This window comes from Cyanistes caeruleus, chromosome 8, assembly GCF_971803275.1.
Source record: "Cyanistes caeruleus chromosome 8, bCyaCae1.hap1.1, whole genome shotgun sequence".
NCBI lineage: Eukaryota > Metazoa > Chordata > Aves > Passeriformes > Paridae > Cyanistes > Cyanistes caeruleus.
The window spans coordinates 24,925,076-24,952,973 of record NC_141708.1 but is presented as its reverse complement, the minus strand read 5'-3'; the positions used below and the strand labels follow the sequence as shown (position 1 = coordinate 24,952,973).

At 40.6% G+C, this 27,898-nt stretch overlaps 1 protein-coding gene across 11 annotated transcripts in view; it reads left to right on the top strand.

Annotated features, from left to right (window-relative positions):
• RASGEF1A (RasGEF domain family member 1A) overlaps positions 1 to 27,898 on the top strand; it is a 155,217-nt gene that overhangs the window by 101,887 nt on the left and 25,432 nt on the right. For 3 of the 11 annotated variants that reach the window (XM_086901146.1, XM_086901145.1, XM_086901147.1), the window contains one exon: positions 1,360 to 1,474. The exons of 3 other annotated variants lie outside the window; for them this stretch is intronic. In XM_086901146.1, coding sequence (XP_086757272.1) covers positions 1,433 to 1,474 — 42 coding nt within the window. In that variant the 5' untranslated portion in view covers positions 1,360 to 1,432. Of the gene's footprint in view, positions 1 to 1,359; positions 1,475 to 2,896; positions 3,156 to 25,709; positions 25,779 to 26,354; positions 26,583 to 26,828; positions 26,981 to 27,898 lie in introns of those variants that run through there. 5 more of the 11 variants (XM_086901149.1, XM_086901148.1, XM_086901150.1 and 2 more) reach the window with 5 other exon arrangements.

Here is a 27,898-nt window from a genome sequence, read left to right as displayed (position 1 = left end):
TTAAAATTAACTCAGAGCTTAGTTAAGAATACAGAAACCTTAAAGATTATTTAAAAGTTGGTTTAAGCTAAGAGTTTGATCAAGTACTAACTGAAAACAAAATTCATTGATAACATTGAGACACTCTGGATAATTAAGACTTGAAGGTACAAGCATATGAAGATTTGTCCTTAATTCCTTATGGCCATAAAGCCATTATCATTCTCATAGCTGACACCTACCCTATTTGGTGTAAATATTTATACATTCAGTCACATACTATGCTTTTGGGCAAATAAGTATTATTTTTCAGCCTGATTTTCAAAGGAAATGAGTTTTGTGTGCTTATTCTTCTTGTCTGTCAAGTTCCCTCTATATTTAATTCCAGCAAGTAATTCAAACTTGCAAAAAGGAGATGTCTCAGTGCTAAAGAAATATCTGCTCAGAGAAGAGCAGCTCAGGTTAGTGCCATGGCTGAAGTCAAAGAGCTTCAGATGTAAGAGCCCCATGAGGCTGGTGCTAGCCAGCTCTGGTTTAACTTCATATTCAGAAAAGAAAAAAAATAAAAGAAAGCCTTGAAATGACAAACTGCACCCAAATCAGCAGTATTAATCACAACATAAAGCTCAGCTTAGTAATTCAGCAACAGTGAATTTCCTGTAGAAAGAAAAGGAAAAAAATGCAGAAAAAAAAATGCAGGTCCTACAGAAAACCTACAAGATAGTTTTCAAGTTGTTCTGTGGTGAATAATCTCTCTATTTACAACTGCAGTGTGCCTTTGAGTAGCTCAAACCTGGATTCTCTTCAATCCATTTTACCTTAGGTGTCAACAGAATAGCTGCCAGGTTTTCCATATTCTTTATTTTTATGTCACATTTAAACATATATAGTTTAGGATGTATCCATCATCCTGATGAGATATGATTGTGCTGTCACTTTTCTTTATGCTGTGATAATACTTTCCAAGAAGGAGAAAAAAAAAAAGATTTCATATTCTTCTAGGATCATAACTGCACTAAGGAATAAAATTCCCAATTCCAAGTTTTTTGTGAAACAGTTTAATGGCTAATAAATTTAGCAATATAAATATTGGTATTTTACTAGAAATAACTTCTTAATGACAATTTAAAAACTGTTGTCACTGGTGGATTTGGGGGGGGATTTAACCCTTCCAACTCTTTCTTATTGCCTCTCTGCCCCTAGTTTTTAAAATTCTGCCTTTTTCCCTTTTTTGTATATTATAATTTGTCCTATTTCCTTCTCATGACACTCCCCTCTTTGAAAATATGTATGTCAAATTTTATTCTGATGCTACAATGCATTTTCAGTGCAAATTAGCAGTGTGTTCTCATAGTAATCCATTGCACCCCTCATTTTAAGGGGAAGGAGGCAAGACACATGACAAAAATCATAGAGTGAAATAGCTGGAAGTCCACCCACTGGGACAGGCTGGATGGCAGAACCACTGTGCAAAGCTGCTGTAAAGAAATGCAAAGTAAGTATTATTTTACTTTATATGAGTCTTACATAAAAGGTTTTCTTTAATTTTAAAGCACCGGTGCAGGAAAATTTATAGTTAGAGATTTATATTGTTCAGAAATCACATTGGGCAGTCTTAGACTTGAATAAAATTTGGTTCAGACATCAGAGAGCAGAAGAATGCCTCTGGGAACTATTGAAGCCAAACTGTGCACTAGGAAATGCCAGCAAGCACTCTGAAATAACAGTTCATTGCAAAATTCCACATTGTTGATTTTTGCTTTCAAAACACACTCTCCTGTCTCCCCATCCTTCCTTTCTGTCACTTCAGACAAATCTCTGATTATGGGACTCATTCTGTGCTCCTCAGCTGTCCACTTCTCAAATCTCATCTAAACACACACCTCACTTGGTAAAGCCAAACCATTCTTATCCATCACTAGCGTCCATTGCAGAAACCTCCTCCTCTGCAAGCCTAAATTAAGTGTACCCCACTAACCTCGTCCAAAAGCATCCTACTAGCATAAGATCACATCCCAATCTTAACCTTCCCCTACTAAAGTGTTCCTTCACATTTCCTGTACAGAAATGTCAGTTCCATTTCCATAAAGTTATGTCATTGTCTTTTGCCGTCACCTCTGCTTTCTTCCTCATTCTTCACCAACTGCTCTGTTTCCCCAGTCTACTTATTTCTTCATCCTTATTAAAATTTCTTTAATATTTAATAAGATATTGTGTGAATATCTTTACACAAAACAAAACCCACCTCACCCCTAACCTGAAGTCTTCAGTAACTACAAACTAAATTACCTACACAGGATATTCCTTTCACTACTGACCAATTTGCCTCTGCTTGGAAGATTTTACACTGTAAATATACATGGAATGGAGAGAATTTCTCATTTCTTATTATTACTGATTCAGGTCTCCAAGCAGAATACATCTACAGTTCTTTCTGTATGATTTAACTGAGCTTCTGAAGAATTTCTGGCATGCATTGGACATTACTATGCAAAAATCAAGTACAAAGGATTGTCAAACAAAAAATTGATTAAAAAAAAATAAAAATATAAAAATATAAAGTTAACAAGTTTAATTCCAGACTGCTAGTACTTAGCTGTCAGATTTCCATAGAATACATTGTAAACAGTTTCTAGGTAGCTTTGTAGGAATTTTATATTAAAAAGTAAAACAAAACAAAACTGCCAAAATACCCGAATCAATAGAAACCCCTAGGAAACAACAAATTAAGTCATACTACACCAAAACAGGAATTTTGGAGTAATTTTGGAAGCAATTATGTGAGAAACCAGCCTGTTAGAAACGCCCAAAATCTGCTTCCTTTCCTGCACAACATCTGTGCACAGGCCTTAAGTGGCAAGTGAATTCCTCTAAGCCCAAAGGCAGAGGGGAGAGGGGGCAGCCCTGCTTTCACTGCGCCTTCAGGACGGCAGGGATGGAAGTTCCCAGTCAGTGCCCAGCACATGACACCTACGTAACGGAGGGCTGGGACTCAGAATTTCCCCTCGTGCAGCACTTTCGTTTTTTCTGGCTATAAATGCCGGGGGAAGCCGGGGCTGCTCCCCGCACGCTGTCCCGGAGGGAGGAGCGGCGCGGCGGCGCTGGGCTCCAGCCGCAGCACCGGGCCGGGCTCCGGCCTGCCCCCGCTGCCAGGGAACATGGTCCTGCAGAGCCAGGTAAGTCCGAGCAGTGCTGAGGGCTCTCCTGTCCGCTCCACAGCCTGCTGGAGCCACGCACGGCTCCAGGAAAACCGCAGGGACAGAACTGTGCTGGGTGTGGGAGAGTTCAGCCAGAACCCAGAGAGGGGATTTAATGCTGTGCTACGGAGAAAGCGCGTTTAAAATTGTGATGTGGGTTATAAATTCACTGATGTTCTGTGCTTAGGTCACTTGTAATGAGGTGATATCACCCAGAAGGAAGATTACCTGGTGGTAGCTTTATGTAGTGGTGGTGTGGAGAAATGGGAAAAGGTTAATATTTCATGTTTCTGCGGTTTGTGAACTTTTTGTTTCTCTGGAGCGGAGTAACAGAAGAGGCAGAAACACGGCTTTGAGTGAATATTCGCCAAGTGAGATGGTTTCAGTATTGTGTAGGCTGGTTTAAAGTGATGCAGGACACTGCATCATAAACACAGAATCAAAGTTCTCTTGCAGGGATGTTTGAATTTGTCTTTTGGAGTCAACCCACCCCAGACTCACGTGATGCTTTCCAGAACATCAGTAATCAAGTTTCATATTTGCAGCAAAGATGGGTACTCTTTCCCAGATTTCTCTTGGTCCCTCTTTCTCCAAGTTTAGCAGCAATGCTGAAATTTCAAGAGTAACAGTGGGTTTGAATTGCAACATGCACCTTCTGTTACCTTATGCAATATTTTCCATGAGATTAAAAAAATAGGTTTTATTTTCAAAAAATTGCAAAGGGATGTTTTCATTTTAACTTCTGCTACGTCAAAAAATACTAACATGGTACTTTACAGGGAAATAAAGGTTTCTGCTGCAACAAATAAGATCCAATTCTGGGCTAAGTTTCTCTGGTACATTTAAGCTTTAAGTGGATTGGTAGGGACCTGATGCACATAAGTCGTGCAATCCCTTGAGATACGATTTTCAAATTAACTAATAAGATATTGCACTGTGTACAGCTTATTTGAAAGAAACACTGAGCAGCAGCAGCAGCACACAGTGCCTGGGATTTAAAAGCTGGATTTAGCTGTCATGTCCATAATTCTTAGTGCATTGGTTATGTAAAGGAGTAGGTGAGAGGAGGGTTTAGTTTCATATTAAGGAAAGTAAAAAGGCTCTACAGAATGTAATTGCAGGATTAGCAAAAAATATAAGGCAGCTTCACTCCACTATTTACATATCAGGGCAATTTATGGAAATCCTCATATAGAAAGCTTGAATAATTGAAAATGAGATTGAGAAACAACTTCATCTTACATTACAGGACAAAACATGTGTTTTCATATCAAAAAATCATGCATAGGGAAGAAATTGTTAAATTTTCACAAGAAACTTTAAAGATTAGTTCCCCAATGAGGCGGAATAATATTCAAGAACTTCTGTCCAACACTGATAGTTTCTTTGGTAATATCTCTGCAGCTTTCCAGATATTCAAGAGTTCTACATGTCACAGGATTTCTATGCATAAGAACATTTTGACAGTAATTGCCATTCATCTTGAGGGAGAAAGTTAAAGAGACAAAGAAAGTCAATGCTTTGAGAATAACTTTTTAGAGAGAGCATCACAGTATGGGGCCAACACTTAAGAACAGAGAAGGTATAAAGGCAACAGATGAGGGGAGTAGTTGAACCTAGCTGGGCAGAGAAAGAGGAATCACAAGAATTAAGGGTGGAAAATTGTCAGTTTTGGTAATATGTACACCAATCACTGAAAATGGAGTTATCAAAAAAAATTTTTTGCCAAGCTGTTATTCTGAAACTACAACAACACAAAAATTTGAGATTGCACACCAGAATGCATCAGTGAAGTCTACCGAGGTACTTACTGAGGGTAAGGAAGTGCTAAGGGAGGAAATCCCAGGAAAGAAGTAATCATTGACTTTAGCCTCATGCAAAAGTCACATACTGGGGGCACAAATTATATTAATGTATGTGACTGCAAAAAGGAGCAATTAAAATAGAATAAAAAACCATTACAGAGAACTGGAGTGAAAGTGCTTTGCTTAGAATACATATAAAGACAGTGACAACTGCCTTCTAATTTGTGAAAACAACTTCAGAACATTCCCATTGAAACAGAACAACTTACTGTTTCTTAACACAGATGATATATTAGAGGAACTGAAAATATAATGAATGCCTCAATGGTTCATTTGAAATTAAAGTTATTAAAATAGCTATTTAATGCTTTAACTTGTAAGGACCTCTAGTTTCAACTTTTTGCTGCAATGGTCATGGGCTTAGATTACCCTTTGTCACGCAGCCATCCTTGCCCTATCCCTGGCACAACTTCTGTCCTGTCCTAAGGAGACACAGATCAGCCTTGCTGTCGCATCCCATTGGGGAAAAGCTGATGAAACCTACTGGGATTCCAAGGTGACACAGCTTCTTTCATTATCTTTGTCACAATATTGATTAGATTAGGTCTGAAGCCCATCTTTGGCCTGCTACTGACCCATCACATCTCCTGGGAAATTTGGCAGAGTAGGAAACAAAATTGAAAATGACTGGAACAATAGAGATGTTCAAGATGGCTAAAGCTCATGGGACTCACCCAGATGTGACAAGTACTGATTTTTACTAACTATGCATCCTAATACATTAATCCCAAACTTGACAACTACATATTACATTAGCTCCTTCATGGTAGTCAGCCTTCAGGAGCTTAATGGCATGAAAATAACCCACCAAAGATTTCAATTTCTTTCACTGGAGTAAATAACAACACGGTCCAAGTGCTGCCTAGCTAATTTTCCCTATCAAAACTTTAAAGAGTAAATAAAGTGCAGTTTGGTTTGCTGTCTGGGCTGCAAACCTTGTATTAATTGTCTCCTGTGGCATGTTTAGTTTTAGATGTTTCACTCATGCAGGACAGCTGAAGATTCAGTTCAGAGAACTGCACAGCTGAGCCATATGGCATCCACCTAATCGTAGCAGTTAATAGCTAAAGACCCCTACACCTGTTCTTATGTTTTCAACAGGCTTTACTTATTGACATTAAATGCCTCTAATATAATACATGCTCTGTGTTAATACAGGCTTTGCAAGTGACAGATTTGGTAGTTCCAAAGGAAAAAAAGGATTACTCTGAATTGCCAAACATACTTTCAGATTTAGACAGAATGAAACTTGGAGATTTCTAATTTTCTTTTTCACCTTTTGCAGTACTAGGTCAGTTTTTCTTCTTTCACATGTAGGCTGCTTTACAAATACCATCAGTAGGCACAGCTGAACTACAAGGAGCCTGAGCAATAAGTTCAGTAAATGTCACTCCTTTTACCTACAACTTTACCTCCCACATGTAACACCCACTCCCTCTGACAACACCAAACCTGTGGTTTGAATTTTTCTAAGTGATCCCTTCTTCTCCTTATCTTCACACAGCTTTGCAAAACAGGACAACTAAGCAATTAGTATCCCAGTAAGTAAAATAAACACTCCTATTTGTAGTAGGGAAGCTGTGGCACATCTGTCCCTCTCAGTAACACCCCTGGCAGAAAATGACACGCTGTGATCATCTGGAAACCTCAGGGTCTCATGTAACAAGAGCATCCAAATTTGATTTTTGTATTCTTTGAAGGATAAAGCAACATGAAGCAGAACAAGAACTGTGTACTTCATTCCAGTTTAGCATGTCAGGACACTGCATGTAGATGCTTGTTTTATTTTCATGGGAGTAGAAAAAAAACATATCAAAAGAAAATACATCAAATACCTTCTTCTATATAAAATGTTATTTCTTAAACATATATATGAAAATACATATTCCAGGTTGCTGCTTTGATCCTTTTCACAGCTTAAGATTCCTTTAAGTCCTAGAAATCCTCTCACCCTGTTCTTAAACTAGTCATTCTTTTTTTCACTCAGAAAAAAATTAAGGGTTTCTCTTAATATAATCCCAGATATTTTTATAATAGAAATTTATTGTGTATTACTGACAGATCTGACAAGCAATTAACAATTAGCATTTCCATTGAAAAAGACTTTAAAAATTGAGAGTGCTCAGAGAAAGAACAATACTTTATTATGGATTTATTTTAAATAAAATTACTTTAAATACACTCTAGGATACTTCAATTGAATGAGATTAATCTATCTATACCCATAAATATTGCTCCAAGTCCAAATAAATTAACACAATATATCTTTACGTACTGCAAAATCTTATCTGTAGGTTATTACTGTGCAGACTTCAATTAAGATGTAATAATAGCATTTACATCAAAAAACTATGGTTTGCACCTTGAGGATGCAAAAGAAAAAACAATATTCTGAGGACTGCCCAGGAATAGCAGATCAATTGTTTTATGCTTTAAGGTCTAAAAACTGTGGGAGGAGGTTTCAGCCAGAACTAGAAGGTTCTTTTGCTTTGGAAGAGTTCAGTTCATCTCCCAAATAAAAATGTTCACAAGATCCCTTCCTGCATTATCAAACAATATCCTCTAATTAAGTTACACTTATGCCCTTGCTTAACCCATTAACCAAGTGGTATGACATCTGTACTCTTCACACATTATAAAATAATGAAATCCTGAGCACAAACCAAAAGGAAAAAGTAACCATTCCTCAACACCATAATATAACTAAATAATATAACTATATATAACATAACTTTAAAAAAAATAAACGTATATTTTTGTCTACAAAACTCCACAGCCATTTATTTTTGCCTAGAGCACGTGACAGAAATCTAAGCAGACATTTGCATTGAAACTCTTCATTCATACTAACACGGGAAAAGCCTTTCTTTCCTCAAAGGAAGTAAAATGCAGTACATGTGTGTGTGGAGAAAATAACTTTTCAGAAGTTTTAAATCGCTTTAGTGTCAAATAGACCTTGTCTCACTTCTGTGTTCCTACTTCTTCACTCTCTTTTCTGTATTCCCTCCTTACATGCACTACTTTCCCAGCTCATCCACCCCTCCTGCTGCTGCTCCAGCAGGTATGTGCACCCTCCTGCTTTGATCCCTTCTCCGTGCTAATCCAATATGTGGCCCAGCTGTCTTTGGCAGCAGTAATTACATTCCTCTCCTATCAATTGCTGGCCTCTTCAGTACCACTGCTGGCTTTGGTTTCCAGGAAGAGGATTTTGTTTCCATTCCCCTCTTCCTTTCACTCCCCATCAGCTTCTGGTCTAACCAAAGAGATGAGATGGAGTCCTGCACACGAGCCTAAGCAAATCCCCAGATCTGCCACCTGGTACTTTGCAACCCAGACAGAAGAAACTTCAGCTGAAGGCTGAGAGTTCTTGCTCTGTGCAGATCACAGACTGTGACAGAAAGGGACGTGACACCGCTGGTTTTGTTTGATGGTTTCTAATGTGTCTTCCCTCCAGAGGAACAGAAAGCCAAGACATCCTAAAGCTGGCTCTCAGCTGTATGAGTTTGATGCTTTGCAAACTTCTGAAGGAAGAGGGTGAAGATGCAAAATTTTTGTCAATCATTTGGGCTATGCACAGCTTGCTTGCTTTCTTCTCTCTGGTGATAGTTTCAGCCAGAGTCTAAGGTATAAATGTGTCCTCTGCCCATACTGCCTCTCACCTGCAGAGAAAGAGCTTCCAAGCCAAGTTTGAAAAGTATTACAGAGCATGTCAAAAGAAGTGTACCGGAACCCACTTCTTTGAAATTGCTGACATTTTGGAGGATGAAAGAGGCTTCAAATCTCCAGGGTTCCAGCCTTATAGGCACTAAGAAAAAATAAATCCCTTAAAAAGAAAAGAAACAGAAGGAGAGAAACTGCCTATCTCTGTATTTAGAAGTTCACATATTTAAATCCCTTGAGGAAGGAAATAGTTTGGGAAGCTGACAGTGAAAAATAGGAGACTGAAAAAAAGTCTGATTTTTCTGATATGTTTTCATTTAATTTTTTAATGAGAAACAGGTTTTGAAATAAATATAATCCACAAAAGCAATACTATTTATCCACCAAAAGGCAAGAAGTTAGGAAAATACCATCTAGAAATAGTCTGGCCAAAATTTAATTTGTTTTTAGGTACTGTACATGTTTATCATGAGCAGTAGACATCCCATTACTGCTTTTGCCACCAATGCAACAGAAATGTGTGTTGCATTTTTTTTTTTTCAAGTAATAGCCTTCCTTACAAGACAGAGAAACTGAATCCTAAAACTGCTACTGTAAATCTAAGTAATCCTTGCAACTCTTTTAGCCAAATTGGATGTTTGAAAGTAAACTAGAAATGCCCTACCACACTGAGGTGGGTAGGCATTATCTCACCTCTGGTGTCTGCAGACATAGAGCTGGACAACATCTATCTAACATTTGATAACCACTGAAATGAGGAGAATAATGCTGCACTACTTAGAGCAGATGGGCAAGTTAAGATAGCAAAGCTGCAGGAAACACACTAAGCTGAGGTGGGGTATGACCAGACCCTGTTACCTCTGCATGGTGCCCAGGTCTATGGGCAGAGACTGGGGACAAAATAAAGCAATTGCCAGGTTTCCCTGCCTTGTGCCATGGGGTATCCATAAGTATTTTAGAATTAAAACCCAACAGCAGTACTGAATGTTTTCAAATGATAACCAGAATCTAGTTTAGACTCATTATTTTATATTATCTTCTGACCTTGCTTTTGCCACAGGATAAAAAAAAACCCCAAAACTCTGAAAACCATGTTTGCATACTTAAATGAGAAAAGGAACTCCTATCCCTTTATATTTTTCATTTTTGAAGGTCTTAAGGGAGGAGTGAGAACACACAGTACATAAATAGTTTAACAGACTGTAAACAACTGAAACTTCACCTCTTGCAAAACTATAGTCCCTGTAATTAATGTTTCAGGAATTATATTAAAGTGCAATGACTTTCCCTGTAGACTGGTGGTACCCAGGAGAAAAGATTCTCTGCCTTGAATGAGACCATGAAATTTGATTTGTGTATTCTAAAGAAAGAAATAACAATCTGTTAATTTAGATGGATTTCTTAAAAGCAGCATCTTCCTGTTTTGATCACAAATTAAACAATAAAAATGAAGAAGTCAGGCTGACTACATGACAGAAAGGGAGAAGCTGCATGAAATAATCCTCTCTTGTAATTAATAATAATAAATTGACAGGCATTACTTCTGCTCACATGACTCAGAACTGTACTGTAAAAGCTGTACACACTGCTAACAGCTCCTTTCTTTAAGGGTTGTTGGTACTAAAGAAAGCTTGTGAACTGTGTAAAGAAGAATTTAGGGCATCAGTCACCACTGGACTGAGATAACATCTCAGAAACTTCAGGGGTTGAGGAGTTTGCCCTTAGTCTTTGGTACTTTCTCACCACTCAGAACAATAATCAGGCATGTGACGACTGACATTAATTTTTAGGGAACAGACTCTAGCAGACTTGTCAAAGAATCGAGGAAGATCCATAAATTAAGATGAAGTGCAGCATGCACAGATGTAATCAGCACCAAACCAGTGCCCCAGGCAGAGGTGCCCTTACCGGGCTCTGCCCCTGGCCAGGGTAAGGCTGCCTCTCCCCAAATGCTGCCCTCCTCACTCTGTTCCCATGACAGCCAGCTCAAATTTCACCACAAGTTCTGCAGCTCTGTTCTGCACCACAGTCACTGATTAATGCCATGACCCTTGACTCATTAACCTCAGCAGTAATGAAATGGAAGGCTCTGGGCTTACAGCCCCAAATTTTAAATTGGTTAAAGGGTGGTCCTTCCTGTGGGGCAAGAGTGGGACTTGCAGAGATGTTTTGTAGGAATAAACAGAGATAATTTCTACCCCTTTTAGACTTTTCTGAAATTTAGTAGCAACAGAAGAGTAAACAGGTAACTGTTCTAGCACAGGCTTAAATAATTCAAAAGATCACACTCTTTGCCTACCTGAAAAATTCAGAGCAGGCCCTGTAACAGTAAAGAAGTCTTTAATCAATTCTAAAATCCTAAGAATACAGAAGTAGATGACACTAAAACTTAATTTATTTTCTATTGGGCAGAATTTAATAGAGCCTGAATGCTCCTCTCAGAAAACTGAAATAGGAACACAAGTTTTAAATAAACTTCTTCTGGGCACATCTGCAGGGAACATTTCAGGATCAAGCAGTCCTTGAAATGTCTCACGCCATTTGCTGGTACTGCAACGCACAAGTTTTAATCACTGCAAGGAGCTTCAGCTGTGCCTGGGAGTTTTGTTCTTTCTAGCCTTCCTAACTGGAAGAATCCTGGAAAAAAGCAGGTCGTTGCACCACGGGGACTCAAACAATCCCTGTGTTTCCAGAGGGGTGAGGCCAAGCAACGCTGCAAAATGGAAGTCAAATGTTCAGATGGCGCTGGGTGAGGAAGCAGCAAGTGAAAGGTCGGGGCCAGGCAGGCTCTCCTTGCAGCCCTGAGCTCACCAAGGGCACAGCCAGGACAGCTGCTTCCACCTCTGCCTCCCCGGGTTCCTCACCGAGAGCCTGGGGACCGCAGCCGGGAGCCGCTCTCTGCCTGGCTCTGGCACAGCGGGGCCCAAGGCCCTCATGAAGCTCAGGAACACACACCAGTCCCTCAGGACAGGCGAGCCAGAGCCTCCGGGGCCTCTTTGAAGTACAGGGGATACTGGCTATGTTTCAAAGCAGTGCTAGTACCAAGCAGTGAGAGAGGAGGAGTCTTGCACTTTAAAGCCATGATTTCTGAATTTTCCAAAGGGCAGAGAGTAGCGAGCAGGACTGTGAGGTGGCGGAGCCATCTGGGCAGCGCTGGGGCCAGAGGCCACCCTGGGGCTGGGTCACAGAGCACTCAGGAACACAGCCCGAGCACGGTGCACCCCGGCAGCCTTCTCTGCCTGGAGATGATGGCAAGGAGAGAAAAACCTGCTGCTGTAAAGCCAAGCCTGGAGAACAGCAGCAAACCCCCTCTAGGGCGTAGGCTGCTCAGGAGCCTGCCAGCAAGCACTGCCACCAAACAGCTGGAAGAGCAGGCATGGGCAGGAGCACAAACACAGAGCCTTGAGGACATTCACCGCTGGCCCCAGGAACAGCTGCTCTTCTGTTCGTGTGCCAGGGGCTGAGTCACAACAAGCTGACACTGTTTGGCACATTTCACAGCCGCTTGCTGCAGAGATGGCTTTTGGATGCTTCAGGACTCACTGCTACAGCACTGCTGCTGCTGATACTCTGGTCCCTATGTTCTGACCCAATTATTTTCAATTAAGTTACTACAGGCATAAAAAAAGCCCAAGAACCAAGTGGAAGGGGAGCAGAGAGAAACATAAGTTGGTTGTGCCCATAACCTTAGAGTTACATCTCTAATTCCAATCAAAAAATATTCTTTTACATGATTGTCAGGCAGAAAAAGCTACTGCCAGCATTTCATACACTGGTTCTGAGTATTCACAATATCTGTTTAAATTAGCAAGCATTCAGCACTCACAGCAATTAACATCCCATAGATAGCATTCCAGTTGTACATTCTCTCCTCGTTCTTTTCTGCCGTGGAAATCTTTATCACACAGGGCTTGTTTTGACAAGAGATCTCTTTTTATTCAAGAATTCTATGTACTTTTCACTCAGATTTTCAGATTCAGTCAGTCACTATATCCTCAAGCTGTGTGTAACATCAACATAAAATAGCAAACAGAACTCAACAATCAAAACTACTTTCTCTTTTTTAGTAGAAAAAGTCCTACTACATGGTTCCACCAGGGAGATTAACAGAAAAATGTTCACTATCAGTTATGCATTAATAGAAAATTACAGCTCTTGAAGTGGAATGGATCTGAAGACCAAAAGAATTTGGGTATTCAGTCTGAATTTTGAGCATAACTGTTTCCAAATAAGAATGAGAACTGAAACTACCTCATGTCAAAGGCACTATCAAAACCTAAACCAATGCTCGTTGACACTGCATCTATAAAAACAACCATTTCTTATCAACTCCCATTCCTTTTTAATTCATATTCCTCTGTACAATGCATCTTCCCCCATGCCTGTAACAAGAAAAGTCATTTATATTTACCTATGTGGTCATAGCAGGAGTGTTACCAACACATTTTTCCCCAGACCAAAGTATTAAGACCATCCACAACAATTGGGTACTTGCCCTGTGCCTCTCACAGAAACCATGTATGACATCTTTCCCCACTGCTTTATTCTCCTTTATTCCCTCATTGACAGTAACTATTCCTTTCACATTATGGACAGCACAGATACAGACACAGCAAAAAAAAAAAAAAAATTAAATAATGACTAAGAATGTCTCTCTATTTCTGACAGCATATGAAATTATGTAATTCCTGATGTGGTACATATTCATATTCATGATATAGAATTAGTTTAAAATGAGCTAATAAATGAGCTAACAAAACATTCCCAAACCAAGCAGGAACCATGCTAGGTTTATGAGGCTTTCACCAAACCTGAAGTAAGTTTCAGGAGATAAGGATGATTTTAGCATCTTAGGTGGTAATGTAGTTTGGACCAAAAGAAAGGACAGCAGCTGTTTCAGTTGAGTTCTGCATTTGAATTTGAAGGGTTTGTTGCAACCCCTATAAACTCAAGACAAAACTCAACTGGTATGAACTGAAACAAGACGTTTGAGTGAAAAAGCTGCCAGTGGAAACCACTGAGCCTGAGAATCAAAACCAGTGTTTGACCTGCACTGCACAGATGTCTGTCAAGCCTAATGCAAATGTAATGTTTTCTTGCATATAATTCTAAGCCTAACTATTTTTTTTTTTTTCACTGAAACCAACGGTTTAGGGGCCAGGGCAAGAAATTAATTTGAAATGGCATCTCCTAATGAGCAAAGAAAGACCATGGACCCAGGAAATGCAGGGAAATTACCTTTGCATATTTAGCTCCCAAGAGATGGAGGAGAGAACGAGAGAAATGGAGCTGTGGTCACAGTGGGGAAGTTTATGGGAAACACAACTTGTGTGGTTCAGGCAGCTTGAGGGAGTGCTGAAAGATTTCAGAAGGTGAACAGATTCCTTTCTCATTAATGAAGGGGCCCTGACTGCAGATCCGCTGGACTTGCTCGGAGTGGAAGGCTATTCAGCTCTCTCCTTTGATTGAAAGCATGAGTCTGTTGCTTATGAGCTCTCAGTAGCTTTCCTTTTCATAGGAAGTGGGGGGAAGGGGCAAGAAGGTGGCTGGAGGAGGGGAAGGAAAAGATGGGTAGCAAAAAACACTGGTAGCTGAACATGGGACTTCAAGGGATTTGCAGGACAGGCCTCTGGGGAAAGGTTAGAAGCTTACAAGGTTAGTGATGCTTTTCCTGGGCTGATTTTTCTCTCCTTATTATTCTTAACCATGTTAAGAAGTAAACTGCATCTTCAGTCCACCCTTACCCTCTTATTTTCTCATAATCTTACCAAATTATTTATTCTGCTGGCATGGAACTAAAAAAAAATAAAATTGCTGGTTTTCAATGTATTTTTTTTTTTCTGGTGGATATCAGCTGCATTTTAATAATGCTAAGAAAGAAGCCCTAAGTAAACCAAATCCTGACCATCTTCCCTGCTGCAAGAGGGAACATGAAGCCTGCTGTTCCAAATTGTAGACAGTCACGAGCTCTCGTCAGACTTTGTGTGGGCTTGAAATGTTCTTTTAGTCCTTTGCAGCTGAAAACTGAGCACAAATTATCACTGAAAGGATATGAAAAATTATGCTGGAACATTTGCCATAGCTGCAAAGGAATGCTCCTCAAAGCAATCAGAAAAGTGAGCAGATTACTTAGCTGAGGTTTGAGGACTGTATTGACAGCTAGCTGCTGCTAACAAAGGTTACTTTTTCATGAGGAGAAAAAGACAAAAAATGCACTGAACAAACTGTGTTTTGCTAGTTTTTATCTGTTGCCAGTGAGGAGATATCAACTGCTTCTGGTCTGTAGAAACCTTAGTTATCTTTTAAACTGAGCAGAGATCTTGGCAGGAAACTGAACAGGCAATTTCAAGATAAATCTAAGTATTTCCTATGTGTATCAACCTGGGATGTAACTTCAGTGCTACAACATTTGGAGTGCTGTCCTTGATTCAGTGGAGCTCCTAGGTGTGTAGACTATTAGTGGTCACTCTTACAGAGACAGCGTATCCAGAGTTTAGGAAAAAAAAAAAAAATTAGCAAAACCTTTAAATTTTTGCTCTTGGTAAGGTAATTTTTCTCTGCATTTAAAACACAAAATATATGCAGCATCACTTTGAACCAAGTGTATAAATACAATATAGAGGAAGGAAAAATAAAGAAAAATAGTAATAATAAAAAGATAGGATCATTTAGCTCAGTAATGAAAACAGGGACTTGTGATCATGAGCAGCACCAAAGAGAAAGGAGGTATTAAGTAACACTGAACATCAACCTTTACCTGGGTCACTTAGATGAGCTCTGTTGCCTCTAACAAGTTTTGTACCAATAGCCAGGATCTGCAGCATTGGACATGATAACCTATGGCACCCCTTCCCTAAGATTAAAAAGTTATTATCATTTATTTTGAAAGAAGAAATTGGAATATCCCAATATCACTAACCAAACAATATTTCCTCACTCTTTAAAACATGCACATATGTATACCACAAGAACAATGCTAACTTCTGAATTGATGCTCTTTGATGTATGAACATACGAGACAATTGGAGACATTCCAATTATCTCCAGTTCAAAGTTAGGCCAAAATTAGAAGCAGTTATGAATAATGGATTAGGTTTTAGTAGAAATGGCAATGCTGCACAGAATAAAGATGAGAGTTTAGCTTAGCTGTGAATACGTGAACCAGGTAAGCTACACTGCTTCCTTAACCAGACGCACTGGAATTGCACATCCTCAGTAGTTCAATTAACAAAATACATGTCAAAGCAGGCTTTTGTGACAGATTATAAATTGTTTTCAAATGCAATTCTGATGTTTTCAGGATAAAATTAAAAGCCAAAGTTCCTTATGATTTATTTAGGGGCTTTTTTAAAAAGAAATAACCATGCCAAAAGTCTTGTCATTTACCATAGCACCCTAGGAGTCAATACCCAGTCAAAACATGAATCTTGAAAGTTTCATCAGCCAACATGGAGATAAACACCAGCTCAGATCAAAGGGTGCCTAAGCTGGCTATTTCCATTCATTGGGAAATTTTCCTGACAATCTAGCATTTTAATTAAAGAATAAAAATCTTCCAAATAGTAACGCTTCCATAGTTAGATAAGCTATTTTTCCTTGGATGTCTATGCTACATTACAGAAAATGATGTATGAGCATTCCACCGTTGCCTTATACATCTGTAATTCTCCTTTATTTTGTGGATTCTGTGAAGACTGGAGCTCACATGACCATCATGATAGTGCAGATAGTAGGAATGAGGATATAAATATGGCTACTCCTTTGGCTTTTGCACTCTTATCAGAGACCTGCTTTTCTTGACTCACTTTGCTGTCCCCAGAGTTCTGTGTAAGTGTGGGCAGTGCCAAGTTAGGCAGTGGTTGGCACTCAGGCTCAGTGCCTTGTTATTCACAGTTTTGACAAGGGTAGCAGACAGCAGGCCAGAGATGATCTTTTATGGTTTGTGTCCCGGTTTCTGTATGGTTATTTACAGAAGCCCTTGTTGAAATGCTCTGTTGCCTTCCTTCACCAGCCTCAGTATAAGTCTGCCAGTATTTTGCAAACCATAAAAATGAAGTGATTACATAAAACAATCAATGTTCTCTAGATTTTTAATAGCAGTAAACAAGCTTTAGCAACAACAAAAATAATTATTTCACTCAATAGACTCACTGGGAGCTGCAAAACATAAAACAGCCATTTCAAGAAATTCACAGAACATCCATTACAAAAGTTAATTTACTAGCTAATATGAATTGTTATGTATCATGCAATGCTAGGGCCATTCAAGACTTCCATTTACTTTAGAAAATAGCTACCAAAAAAACATATTCAATGCTTGTCATCTTTTGCCTTAAAATTACAATTCCATTTCCAGAAGCAACTGCTCCACTTGAACAAACCCTTCATTACTTCAATAGACGTAGGTGTGAGAGGGGGGAGGTGTTTAACTTCAGCTACCAAGGGCAAGCAGCAAGACTGTGCTCAACTCACAACCACAGGTGTTTAAAATGCCAGTACCTGAGTGCCTGTCCAGCCTCAAATTTCTCCAGCATCACCAAATTTTTATACCAAAGGAAAAAAGCAGATCCAATAAGGAATGTGGCAGTAGTTACAATGTGATACACCCCCTTTTCTGGACCAGTTCTGCACAAAGTATAATGTGATATGAAATTCCTCAGCCTTCTTATGAGAGGGATTGGATGCAGGCTGGGGTAATCATGGGAGGATTTTGTCTATAATGCTTTATATTATGGTTCTAATTATTCTTAGAACAAGATAAAATGATAGAACATAGTATCTTAGGTAGAAAGTGGTTGTGATATGTAAATCTACAAAACATTCATGCTAAAAACACACAACAGAGCATTTTAGATCTCCCTAATTGAAACTGGGCTAGATTTTATTAAAGAATTTGCAAAGATAACTGTTAGAATAACTTAATGCATTTGCAACACTTCATGTGAAACAAGCTGTATTTTTTACTTCAGTATTATTAGGTCTGAACCAGCTGCCAGTGGGATGTCTTGTAAGTTTAGGATTCCTAGCTCGTCTTTGCCATGCACGTATTCTGTGGGAGCCGTGAGTGAGAAAAGAGGAAATTATAAAATACTCATTGGGAACTAGTCTCCTACACAAGAAAAACAATCTGATTTTCAGTGAACATTCCCAAATTAACAATCAGTACTGCAACACTTTTAAGTCATGCTTAAGCAGCTTCATTTGGGGGCAAGGCACTTTGAAGCTTTTTTCATGTATGCAGATTTTAAAGAAGTGTGACAGTAGTACCTGTCCAAAAATCTTGTATAATTAGGAAAGTTAAAGGCATTATGAATAGACTGGCCAGGAAATCCGCCAAGACATGGAAAGCCTTTACTTTTAAACTACCAGCTCAAATATCAGTCAAACAGTAGGCAACTATCAGTTCAGGTTACACAGAAGCACCAGGGAGGAACAGGACGGCAGGGAAATTAAATATTTTTTTTTAATTGTTTTCATTCTTGTTATCCAAAATAATTGAAATATTTATTACATATTTTAGTTTTTATGCAATGTGGGTGTATGTGAGATTTACATAACATTTTACACTTTGTATGTAGAGTGCTGTTTGTTTCAAGACTTTATAGAGAGAAAACTAAATAACAGAGTTGACTATATTTTCCTGGGCAAGTGGAGATCACATTTCTGAACACCACTTAACGCTTTATTACATTTATTGCAGCCATGTCTTAGAGACAGCTCTTCATTTCACAAACCCGGCATAGAGTTTCTATATGATATATAGAAGCTACAGCTTCTCTCCTCAGCTATATTGACAGCCTGAATTTGTTTCTACCTTGTCTAGCTCTGGAGAAAAAAAGGGAGTTAAAAAAGTAGGAAATGCAGGGAAAATAGCATCAACCACTACAGCACTTTCCAATTTCTACAGTGATTACTGGGATCTATTCTAAATAGTGTTTTACTAATGCGACCGTAGATTTTAAGGAGCTTTGGCATCCCTGCACAAATGAAAATAAAAAGTCTAACAAACAACCCCCCAAAACAAACAAATCAAAACAGAGAAATTCACCCACAGCCAACCTTAAAATAAGTCTCTAAACCTGAATTAACCAGGCTGTGTCTTCACAGCTTTTGCAGACCCGAGAACAGAGCCTAATGGGGAACACAAGTGAGCAACAGAAGGAACAAGCTTCCCCTGGGGAAATAGGATCAGTTTTAAGTTTCCCACATGCTCATGCCTAGGGAATCCCCTTTGAAGCTGGCTGACACATCTGTTTCATGCCACAGCAGCAGCTGTAGGGTTGAAATCCAGACTCATCAAAACGTACGTGGCTCTTGAATTCATAGTATTTGTTTTATACCATTTGATTCTTCCTCTGGTAAGAAGGCAGAAGGATATCAATTGTAAAATTCAAGTAAAATAATAAAACAGCCTCCCTAAATGATTTTTAATAATGGCACAATGAACTTGAAAAAGGCAGAGAAAAGGGCGAAAAATTCAAGTGTCCGCCTCACATAAGTAGGAATGCTCCCCCTGCCCCTAAAAAAATTTACAACTAGAAATTATTGAGGCTTGTTACCCTATGGCTTATCCAGCTTTCAGGTGAGTGTCAGCCCTAAATGACAAAGCAAACAGGTTCAATGAGCACATTGTTTTTTCATCAGCAGCTATTTGAATTGTGGCTCGACCAGTACAAAACACAAGGAAAAGAAAAGCTCCAGGAAGACAGTAAATCTTTTATTTGTAGTACACTTACATTTATGTCCTTGTAAATATACTTTCATAAAGGTTTGGGCCAAAGTAGCTCAGTCATGTGAATTTTGTGACTGATTCATGTCAAGATGCTTTAGCAAAACAGAAGATTAAATAATTGTTCAGTTAATATCCCTAACACACAGGTAGATAATTCAATTTTTTTATTTTTTACTTTCAACACTTATGTAGCTACAGCAGGGCGTTTGCTCACCTGAAGAACAGTCCTCAGCTTAACCCAGTGCAAATTTGACCACATAGAGCCATACTACTTTAGAGTTTCACATTTAATAGTTTATGGTTGAATAATCTGCGTCCTAGCCTATGTAAAAAAGGACAAACATACATTTATATGAAATAATAACCTCAGTTCTGAACTAACCAGCACCAGTTCAATACACAGCTTGTGATATGATAGTGTCAAACTATCCCAAACTATGCAAAAAGTCACTGTAGATAACAGTAAAGTGCTTATAGATAAAACTAATTAAAACTCAGTTAAAACTACTCCTACTTGGGAGCTCATCCATTTGTTCACTAGCTCTTGTTAGTCATCAAAACACTTCCATAAAAATTAATTTTGAATACTTAATTTGGTGGCAGCCTCTTGCTAAAATTGTATCGTATTTAACTATTTTCACAATATTTCTATGTATGTTTTCCTCAAGATATTGTCAAGACTATCCCACCTTGATTCTATTCCAAATAAAACAATTAGAATTAAACCAACAGCAGTTAAGAGCCCTGCAAAATGACTTCAGACTACTGTAAAACTCCCCAAAAAAACTGCTGATGAACTTTTTGGCAGTGTCAGCAAAAGGAGTCCAAGCAATAGACCTTCATGGGAACTGAATTACTTGCAGTAATTCAGGTAAGACAAGACACATCACATGTTTAATAGAAATGCTTTTAAACTAATACAGCTGCTGGTGAGTTACTGCAAATGAGCTCATCAGCCCAGAATTTCTCTCCATCAGCTGGAATATAAAATCTGTAGAACCAAAGAGAATGAAAATTGGGGGGGGCAGGAAATGGAACCCATAACTGATGGTAATGAATCTTCCAAAATACCTGTGGGAATGCTAACAATGTCACTGTCATAGTTTCTGCTAAAGCAAACAGAAGGTTGACTAATCAAACTGGCAATTTTGATCCGTTAATTGTGATGCCCTGAAGCTTATAACACTAAAAATAAACTTATTTTTTGTTGAGCTAGTTAAAAGAAATAGCAACCCACGTGCATTTACAAAAATACCATATTGAGAAGATTGACATCAGCAGACATGCAGATTTTTCTTCCCCTGGGCACCAAATTGCTGATGTATGTACATGCTCCCTTCTTGGCATAATTGATTTTCTCTTTTTGCTCAGTGGCACAGTCTTGGAATTGCTTGGTGTCACAGCAAGCATGAATATGCAAGTAAAGGACACACTTGCTAGGATCAGTCCAGAACTCCTTCATCTTGAACCCAAACTTGAGCCCAATATAAAATAGAATATTGATTGTTTTTAAATAGTCAACTTAAAAAGGCCTGAGATAAAACTAATATTGTGCATAAGAGTGCATATTACATTAACATGCCTCCGTTATTCCTTGCTGGAGTCAAAATCAAATTGAATCACAAACATTAAAAGCAACTAAATAGATTTTTTGTGCCTTTTCTGCCCTTTTTTAAAAAAAGAAATATATATATATAAAGAAGGCTCCATCAGTTCCTGAAAACACACAAATTGCCATTTATGTGTGACAAGTTTTAGCAGCTCTTTTAAGCAGAGAAGGCCCAGCCAACATCTTTCTTGAGATCTTTTACTTTGCTCTCTAACTCTCCTCTTCCTTAAATGAGCTGAGGTTCTCAGACTCCTGTAAGGGATCTCGTTACATCCTTGATACAAAGCAGAAGTATCAACCCTTTATATTTGTATTTCATTTAATCAAAGCTAATTGATCCAGTTGTTTCCCAGCTGAATGTACCTTAAATCTTAATCAGCAGGCAAGAAAATTTTTAAAAACCACAGGTTTCTATGACTAGAGTACCTATGAAGACCAGGAATCAGACTACTAGTGAAATTCTTTTGGCAGCAGTGCCAAAATAACCATTAAAATCTCAGTTGTTAATTAACAGCCACACACGAGTATCACAGGCAACTCGTGTCAGGTTATGTTAAATCTGTTATTTTGGCAGAGGCACAAAAATACCTGGGGATTAGCACCATGTCCTCTCTAAATCCTGGGGAAGACCTTTCCTTTCAGTCCAAGGGGGAACTACCATACTGAGCATCAGGGAAGAATCTGTTTCACACTGCCCAGCAAAGAATTCTCAGTGGTGTCACAGAGCTGAACTTATGCCAGTGAAAATGCAGTTTACTCCACAGACACAGAGCAGAATTTTCAGAACCAGTTTTCCCTTTCAGGTAGAACTAAAAAAAGACTTAGCTACAAACCACATCTTAAGATGCTCCTATATTTTCATCTTGGTTTGCTCTTAAAATTGCTGGCTATCTAAGGTGTAGAGCTGGTCAGGATCTCTTCCTTTTCAAAATGGAAAATGACATTTTTAAACTACAATATCCATTGGCTCTGACAAAAATATTGTGTGGAAAGATTCTTCATGCCCCAGGTCAGAGGGAGGGAGACAAAGGCATGGTCACAGACTGCTGGCTAGCATGTTCAACCTTGTTTCAAGCTTATCAAGCTTTTCTCAGTTCAGAACCACTATTTGAAATTCGTTCCTCCCACTCCCATCTGCTGCCAAGTTATTAATGTGCCATCAAGTTATTCTGCAGCATGAATCCCTGAATTTTAGAAGCCTTCAAAAATTCATCTATAAGTGGTTTGAGAACAGCTTTTAAATCTTAAAATTTGTGTACAACAAGGAGATACTGAACACTTGTGCAGCCCTACGAATAAGATCAGAGCCTAAATGCTCCCTAAAGACAATCACCTGAGGCTTTGAAGCTCTAACTACATTCTACTCCTCAAATTATAAAGTCTTACAAATGGTCCATACTAAGACAAGTCCATGTAAAAGCCCTATCTAAAGCCATTGCTGTGGAGTTTAATGGCATTTCCTGGACAAATTCCTTATCTCAAGTCTACATAAAAGGGTTCAGTCTACAACCAAGGCCATCAATCCATAAAACCCATGAACATAATGCACATTTTTAATAAAGCATTCTTTTTCAAATTCCAAATAACAGCATCAGGCTGTGTATGCCTTAAAGCCTTCCACAATGGTAAGAAACAGAATACTCTGCTGTAAGTGCACCTGGAAAGGTGGTGGGCATAGAGCAGGGTTTCTCTACTGCTCTGTGGGTATAATGGACCGGTGGAAGAGAACATACCATGCAAACACAGTCACCCTTGTTACCCTGGCCACTTGCAAGGCCTGGAGAGCTCTGGCTAACAGTTCAGGCTGCCCCTCCAAGTAAGAGACAGGACTAGGCACAAACCTAACCTTCAAAGACCTAATCACTGCACTGTATTCATCCCACTGTGTGCATAAAAGGGTGGGAATGGGCAGATGGAGACCTGATCCCATGTTGGTATTTAATCAACCCTATGAACAGTGCCATACACAATTAGGTTCATTTTCAATGCCAGTTTCTGTGGCTTTGTTCCTCTTTACTTCCTTCATTGCAGATTCTGGGGCTTTAAAGCATGTTGACATACTCTGTTAAATGAAACCAAATGTTTATTATTAACAGACTTGTGTGGAAGGTGACGAAGCAAGTGACTTGAGTAGCTTAGCAATGAAAGCTCCAAGGACAGCATTTCTAGGAGAGTCCCTTTATAACTGACTTTATAGCCTCAGATCAGCATTAATGGCATTTGTAATGACTGACTTTTCTGAAGTACAATTGCATTTTAAATATACACACAGGCACATTTGAACAAGTTGTTTCCAAAATGCTGTTATCTAAGACAAGTGGAAAAAATTAGTGTTCCTTCTTCCCCTGACTCTCTTTATAATCTTTACTCTCAAACTGATCTCTCCTTCATTTTCACCCATTTTTCTTTGCTAAAATTCCTTGTTTTTACCAAGCTATTGACCAGCAATTTTCCACTGAAGACAAGATGTAACTGTACTGGGAAACTATATTCCAACACAGTAAAGCAAAAGCTTACTTCCCAAATATAAAAACATACAAAATAAGTGCAACAGTGTGAAAATACCTTATCAGCATCTCACAGATGAATACAGAGGGCACAGTGGGATTAAAAAATTTGTCAGTCAAGTGTTCACAGCAGAAGCAGGAATAGAACTCAAATACTGCAAGTGTCAATCCAGGTCGTTAATCATAAGATAATGGAACGTGGTGATGGGTGATGTTAGCCAGGGTGAGAGAGGCTGAAGCAACCTTGAAGGTTGAGACAGTCACGGCGTGGCTGCTGCTGACTCACTCTGCAGCAAGATGCTGCTCTGACCAGCTCAAGTGAACCACAGCAGTGTTGCCTCAAAAGCAAGCTACAGAACGAGTACAGGCTCTGCTGATTAAACCTGCTCTAGGGTCTACCCAGCAGTAACATGAGGCACTGCCTGATGGAAACATCTTCAAAATGCAAGCAATTTGCTGAGGAACAGAACTTACATAACTACAAAAACAATTAGACCTCAGAGAGTTTCTGTATCAACAGATTTCAACACTCAGAATATAGATAGCTAAAGGTCACCATCCACACTTTACAGAAGGGGAAATGAAATAAAAAGATAACATGATTCATCTGTTACATGCTGTACGAGCTGGATTTAAGCCTTCGGCTCCTTAGATTTGGAAAAACTACCTTTCCAACAAGGCTGCATAATATGGTGTCCCCAAAACCGAGCATCATGTATCCTAGGAAAGGAAAAAAGACATTTCACTGAACTTTTATCCTAACACACCCCCCAACATTTGTATACACATACCTAGGTATGTATACAAACAATACACACGCATATGCTCCTTTAGATATACGTACAAAAAAGTCTAAACAGACTCTGCTGGGCCACTGAGTAGAGAAATATAGAAGAACATCACAATATAGATACATGTCTCAGAGAAGAGACAGCATGCCTAACTAGCATAGTTTTCCTTAATTCTATTGGAATGTTTCTTAATTCCTACATTTCTTAGTTCCAGTGACAGGACAGATCTAATTTCTGGTGTCAATAAAACCAACAAAACCCCAAACAAACAAAAAGATCAGGGGCTGTTTTTACAACAGATTGAATCTGTGACTAGAGCTCAATTAACTAGGTATGTTTTGCTAAGATTAATGGGCATATTCTTCTACAAGTCTCAGCAAATGTTTGAGTAAGGTGGGAAAACAGATTAGCACAGAAACAGAATGAAATCCAATACCTGTTTTTCTTGCATACTCATTTGCAGGCTTTCTGGTGTTGCTCTTAGCCATAAATACTAGATGAGGTATTGAAAGATATTCACAGCATTCAGAAAGAAATATTATCATGTTATACAGTGATAGCCTACAAATTCTTACCTTCTGCTTTCGATAACTTTTTATAAAGAACTTTAAGATGTTTGAGCAGGACTTAACAAAAGTTGTCCCTCACCCTCCTGTGGCATTACATAGTAAGGTCCTTCCGTGGCAGGGCAGCAGGTCAGACACCACTCACTGGATTCCAGCCCAGGGCTGCTGCCTGGAACTTGCTCGGTGTCCAAGGCAGGTGGGGGCTGAAGCTGAGGAAAGCCTCAGCATAAACAGGCATCTGATCTGCTACAGCACCTGCACGCTCTAATGGTTGTGGAGTACAGCTAAGAGACAGAATTGAGACTAACAGCAAAGCAGACTTGGCAGGGGGGGGGAAAAAACGTGACTTTTCTACTAGTTGTTTGAAAGAAAAACCTCACTTTGAAGAAGGAAAATAATGTCTATAGCAGAACTGCTAGAATTTGGAAACCAAGAAGGAATTTAGTAAGGAAACAGTAAAGATGGTGAGTAGATACACATCCTTCTAAAATTAATGTGCGTTTAGGATGGATGACAGTGCTTGTCCTCAAATTGTGAGCAATCATGAATCTATTCTTTACACTCCTGAGTACATGCTTATGCCCAAATTCATTTGCTGTACCCACCTACCTAGAGTGGCGTACCTAGTCCCAAAAAGGCTTTTCCTACATTAATCGCCATGGAAACCAGTGAAGGCTTCTGCTACATATTCAAACACAGCACTTAAATAAATAATTTTAATGACAAAAATAAATTTAATTAATGACTGGACACACAACGTAGCAACTACTAAACCATGCCAATTCAAGTAAAACGAACAACAGGACGGGAAAGATTTGCTTGTGTGGGAAAAGGCTGCAAAGATGGCAACCCTCAGCTGCTCCTGGGTACAGGTGAGGGACTCTGTGGGGCGGCTGGATGCACTTCGGAGCCTTTCCGTGGGGGATCAGACTCTAGACAGGACCCGTTCCCGTGTGTGACACAACAGGGGCTGGTCCCGCCTCAGCCCCACGGCCTGGGACAAGCCCAGGGCTATCAGACGAGTGGCTCAGGTAACTAGAAGAGAGAAACAACTCCGACCGAGAGAAGAATAAAAGCAATTATCGGGGGAGGGCCGGGCGGCCGCGATCCGGAGCAGCGCGTCCCGCGGCTCTGTCCGGGCGGGGCGCCCCGGGAGCGCTCCCGGCACACGCGGGGGGAGCGCGGGGGGAGCGCAGGGACCCGCGCAGTGCCGGGGCGCGGAAAGACGGGCGGGCTGGGGGCTGGAGGACGCGTTTCTGAGGGGAAAAACACAGAAAAGGGAAAAAACAAAACAAACAAGAGGGGTGGGGGGGGGGAACAACCAGCCCCGCAGCCAAAGGCGAGCAGAACGCTCGAGTGTTCTCAGAAGCCGGGGCGCCCCGGCCCCCCCGCGCGGCCCCGTTTGAACGGGCCCCGCCGCCGCTCAGCCAACGGCGCGCGGCGGCCGCCGTGACGTCAGAGGCGGCGGGAGCGCGGCCGTGGGGCTGAGGGAGCCGCGGGAGCCGCGGGGCCGCTGCCCGCGCCGCCGGGGGAGCGCGGCGCGCAGGAAGATGAGGGTAAGCGCCGCGCCGGGGCCGCCGCTGCCGGAGCCAGCCCGCCCGCCACCTGCGCGCTCCGGGGGCACGGAGCGCCGGGGTGCCGCCGAGCGGGAGCCCCCGTAAGCGTGGAAAGCACGGGTGGGTTTGGCGCGGTGGAGCCAGCGCCCCGGCGGGTCCCGCCGCGCGGAGGACTCCAGAGAGCGGCTCCCGGCGGAGTCCGGGGAGGGCGGCAGGTGCCGCGGGGCCGTGCCGCAGCGCTCCCCGCCCGAGCAGCGGGGCTGGCGGCGCCGGCAGCGCCCCGGGATCGCGGGGTGGCGGCGGCGGAACGCGCCCCGGCTGTGCCCGGCGGCCGAGCCCTCCCCGCGGGGACAGCCGGCCGGCCCCGGGAGCGGGCTGGCACCGCGGGGTGCGGCAGCAGCCCCGCTGGGAGAGCCCGGGAGCGGTGTGGGCTGCGCCCCAGAGGGGGTCTTTAAAAACCGAAGTGATGCAACAACGAACGCCTTAAAGGAGTTTAAAAGGCATGATGCAAAAGCGGGGTACGTTTCCCGCTAAAGCGGCGTTTCAGGGAGGACTTGTTTGATGGTTAGCTTCGCTTAAAAGCCCTGTGCAACTTCACGTTGTTAGCCAGAAGCGCTCATCGCAGCTAGACCGTCCTGGGAAGCATCTTGGGGCTGTATTGCTATGGCCCTTAAAAGGGAAAAAAGCAAATTACTGGCGAGTTACATAGCACAGATAGCCAAGCCGTTAGCTTCAGCCGTTTCTCATTGCTATGTACTGCAAAGTTTGGGCCTAACAGATAAATCTGTAAAATACTGAGTAACCTCAGTGCAGTTTTGTGCAGAACTGTCATTTTCAATTCTTTTTAATATGACATTGGATCCTGCATTTTCTATTTTATTGGACTCTGCATCCTGAACTTCTGAAACTGAACTCTGTTCGTCATTGTCTCCCTGGTCTCCCTGGCTGCTATTAAAGAGCTACTATATTTAACTTACAGGGAATTACATTTCCCATATATCTCTTATCATGTATGTACGCAATGGTCTTTTGGTAAAACCACGAAACAGTTCTACTTATCAGCTCCACACATAAGTAAATCTGTCACTTTGATAAACAAGTTCAGTTAATAATGGTATTTTTTCCTCACAATGCACCTAGCATTTATCAGTGCCTAAGAAGAGAAAAATGTTCTGTATTCCAGTTGTAAACATGAATGATTGACTTTGGAGAGTTTGAGAGGTAGAATGTGCCTTGCATTAAAAAATTGCTCAGGAGAAGACTTAAGTGCAAGAGATAAGCACAGTTAGAAACAGCTGTCAGGTTAAAGGTACCGTTAATGGCCTAATCCTTTTCATCTACATAAGTGCTTTTCATGTACGTCAATATCTTGTCTCTTTCATAGACAGTGAGACAGCAGCTCAAGAGTTAACGCTGCCTTCTTTGCACTTGATCTC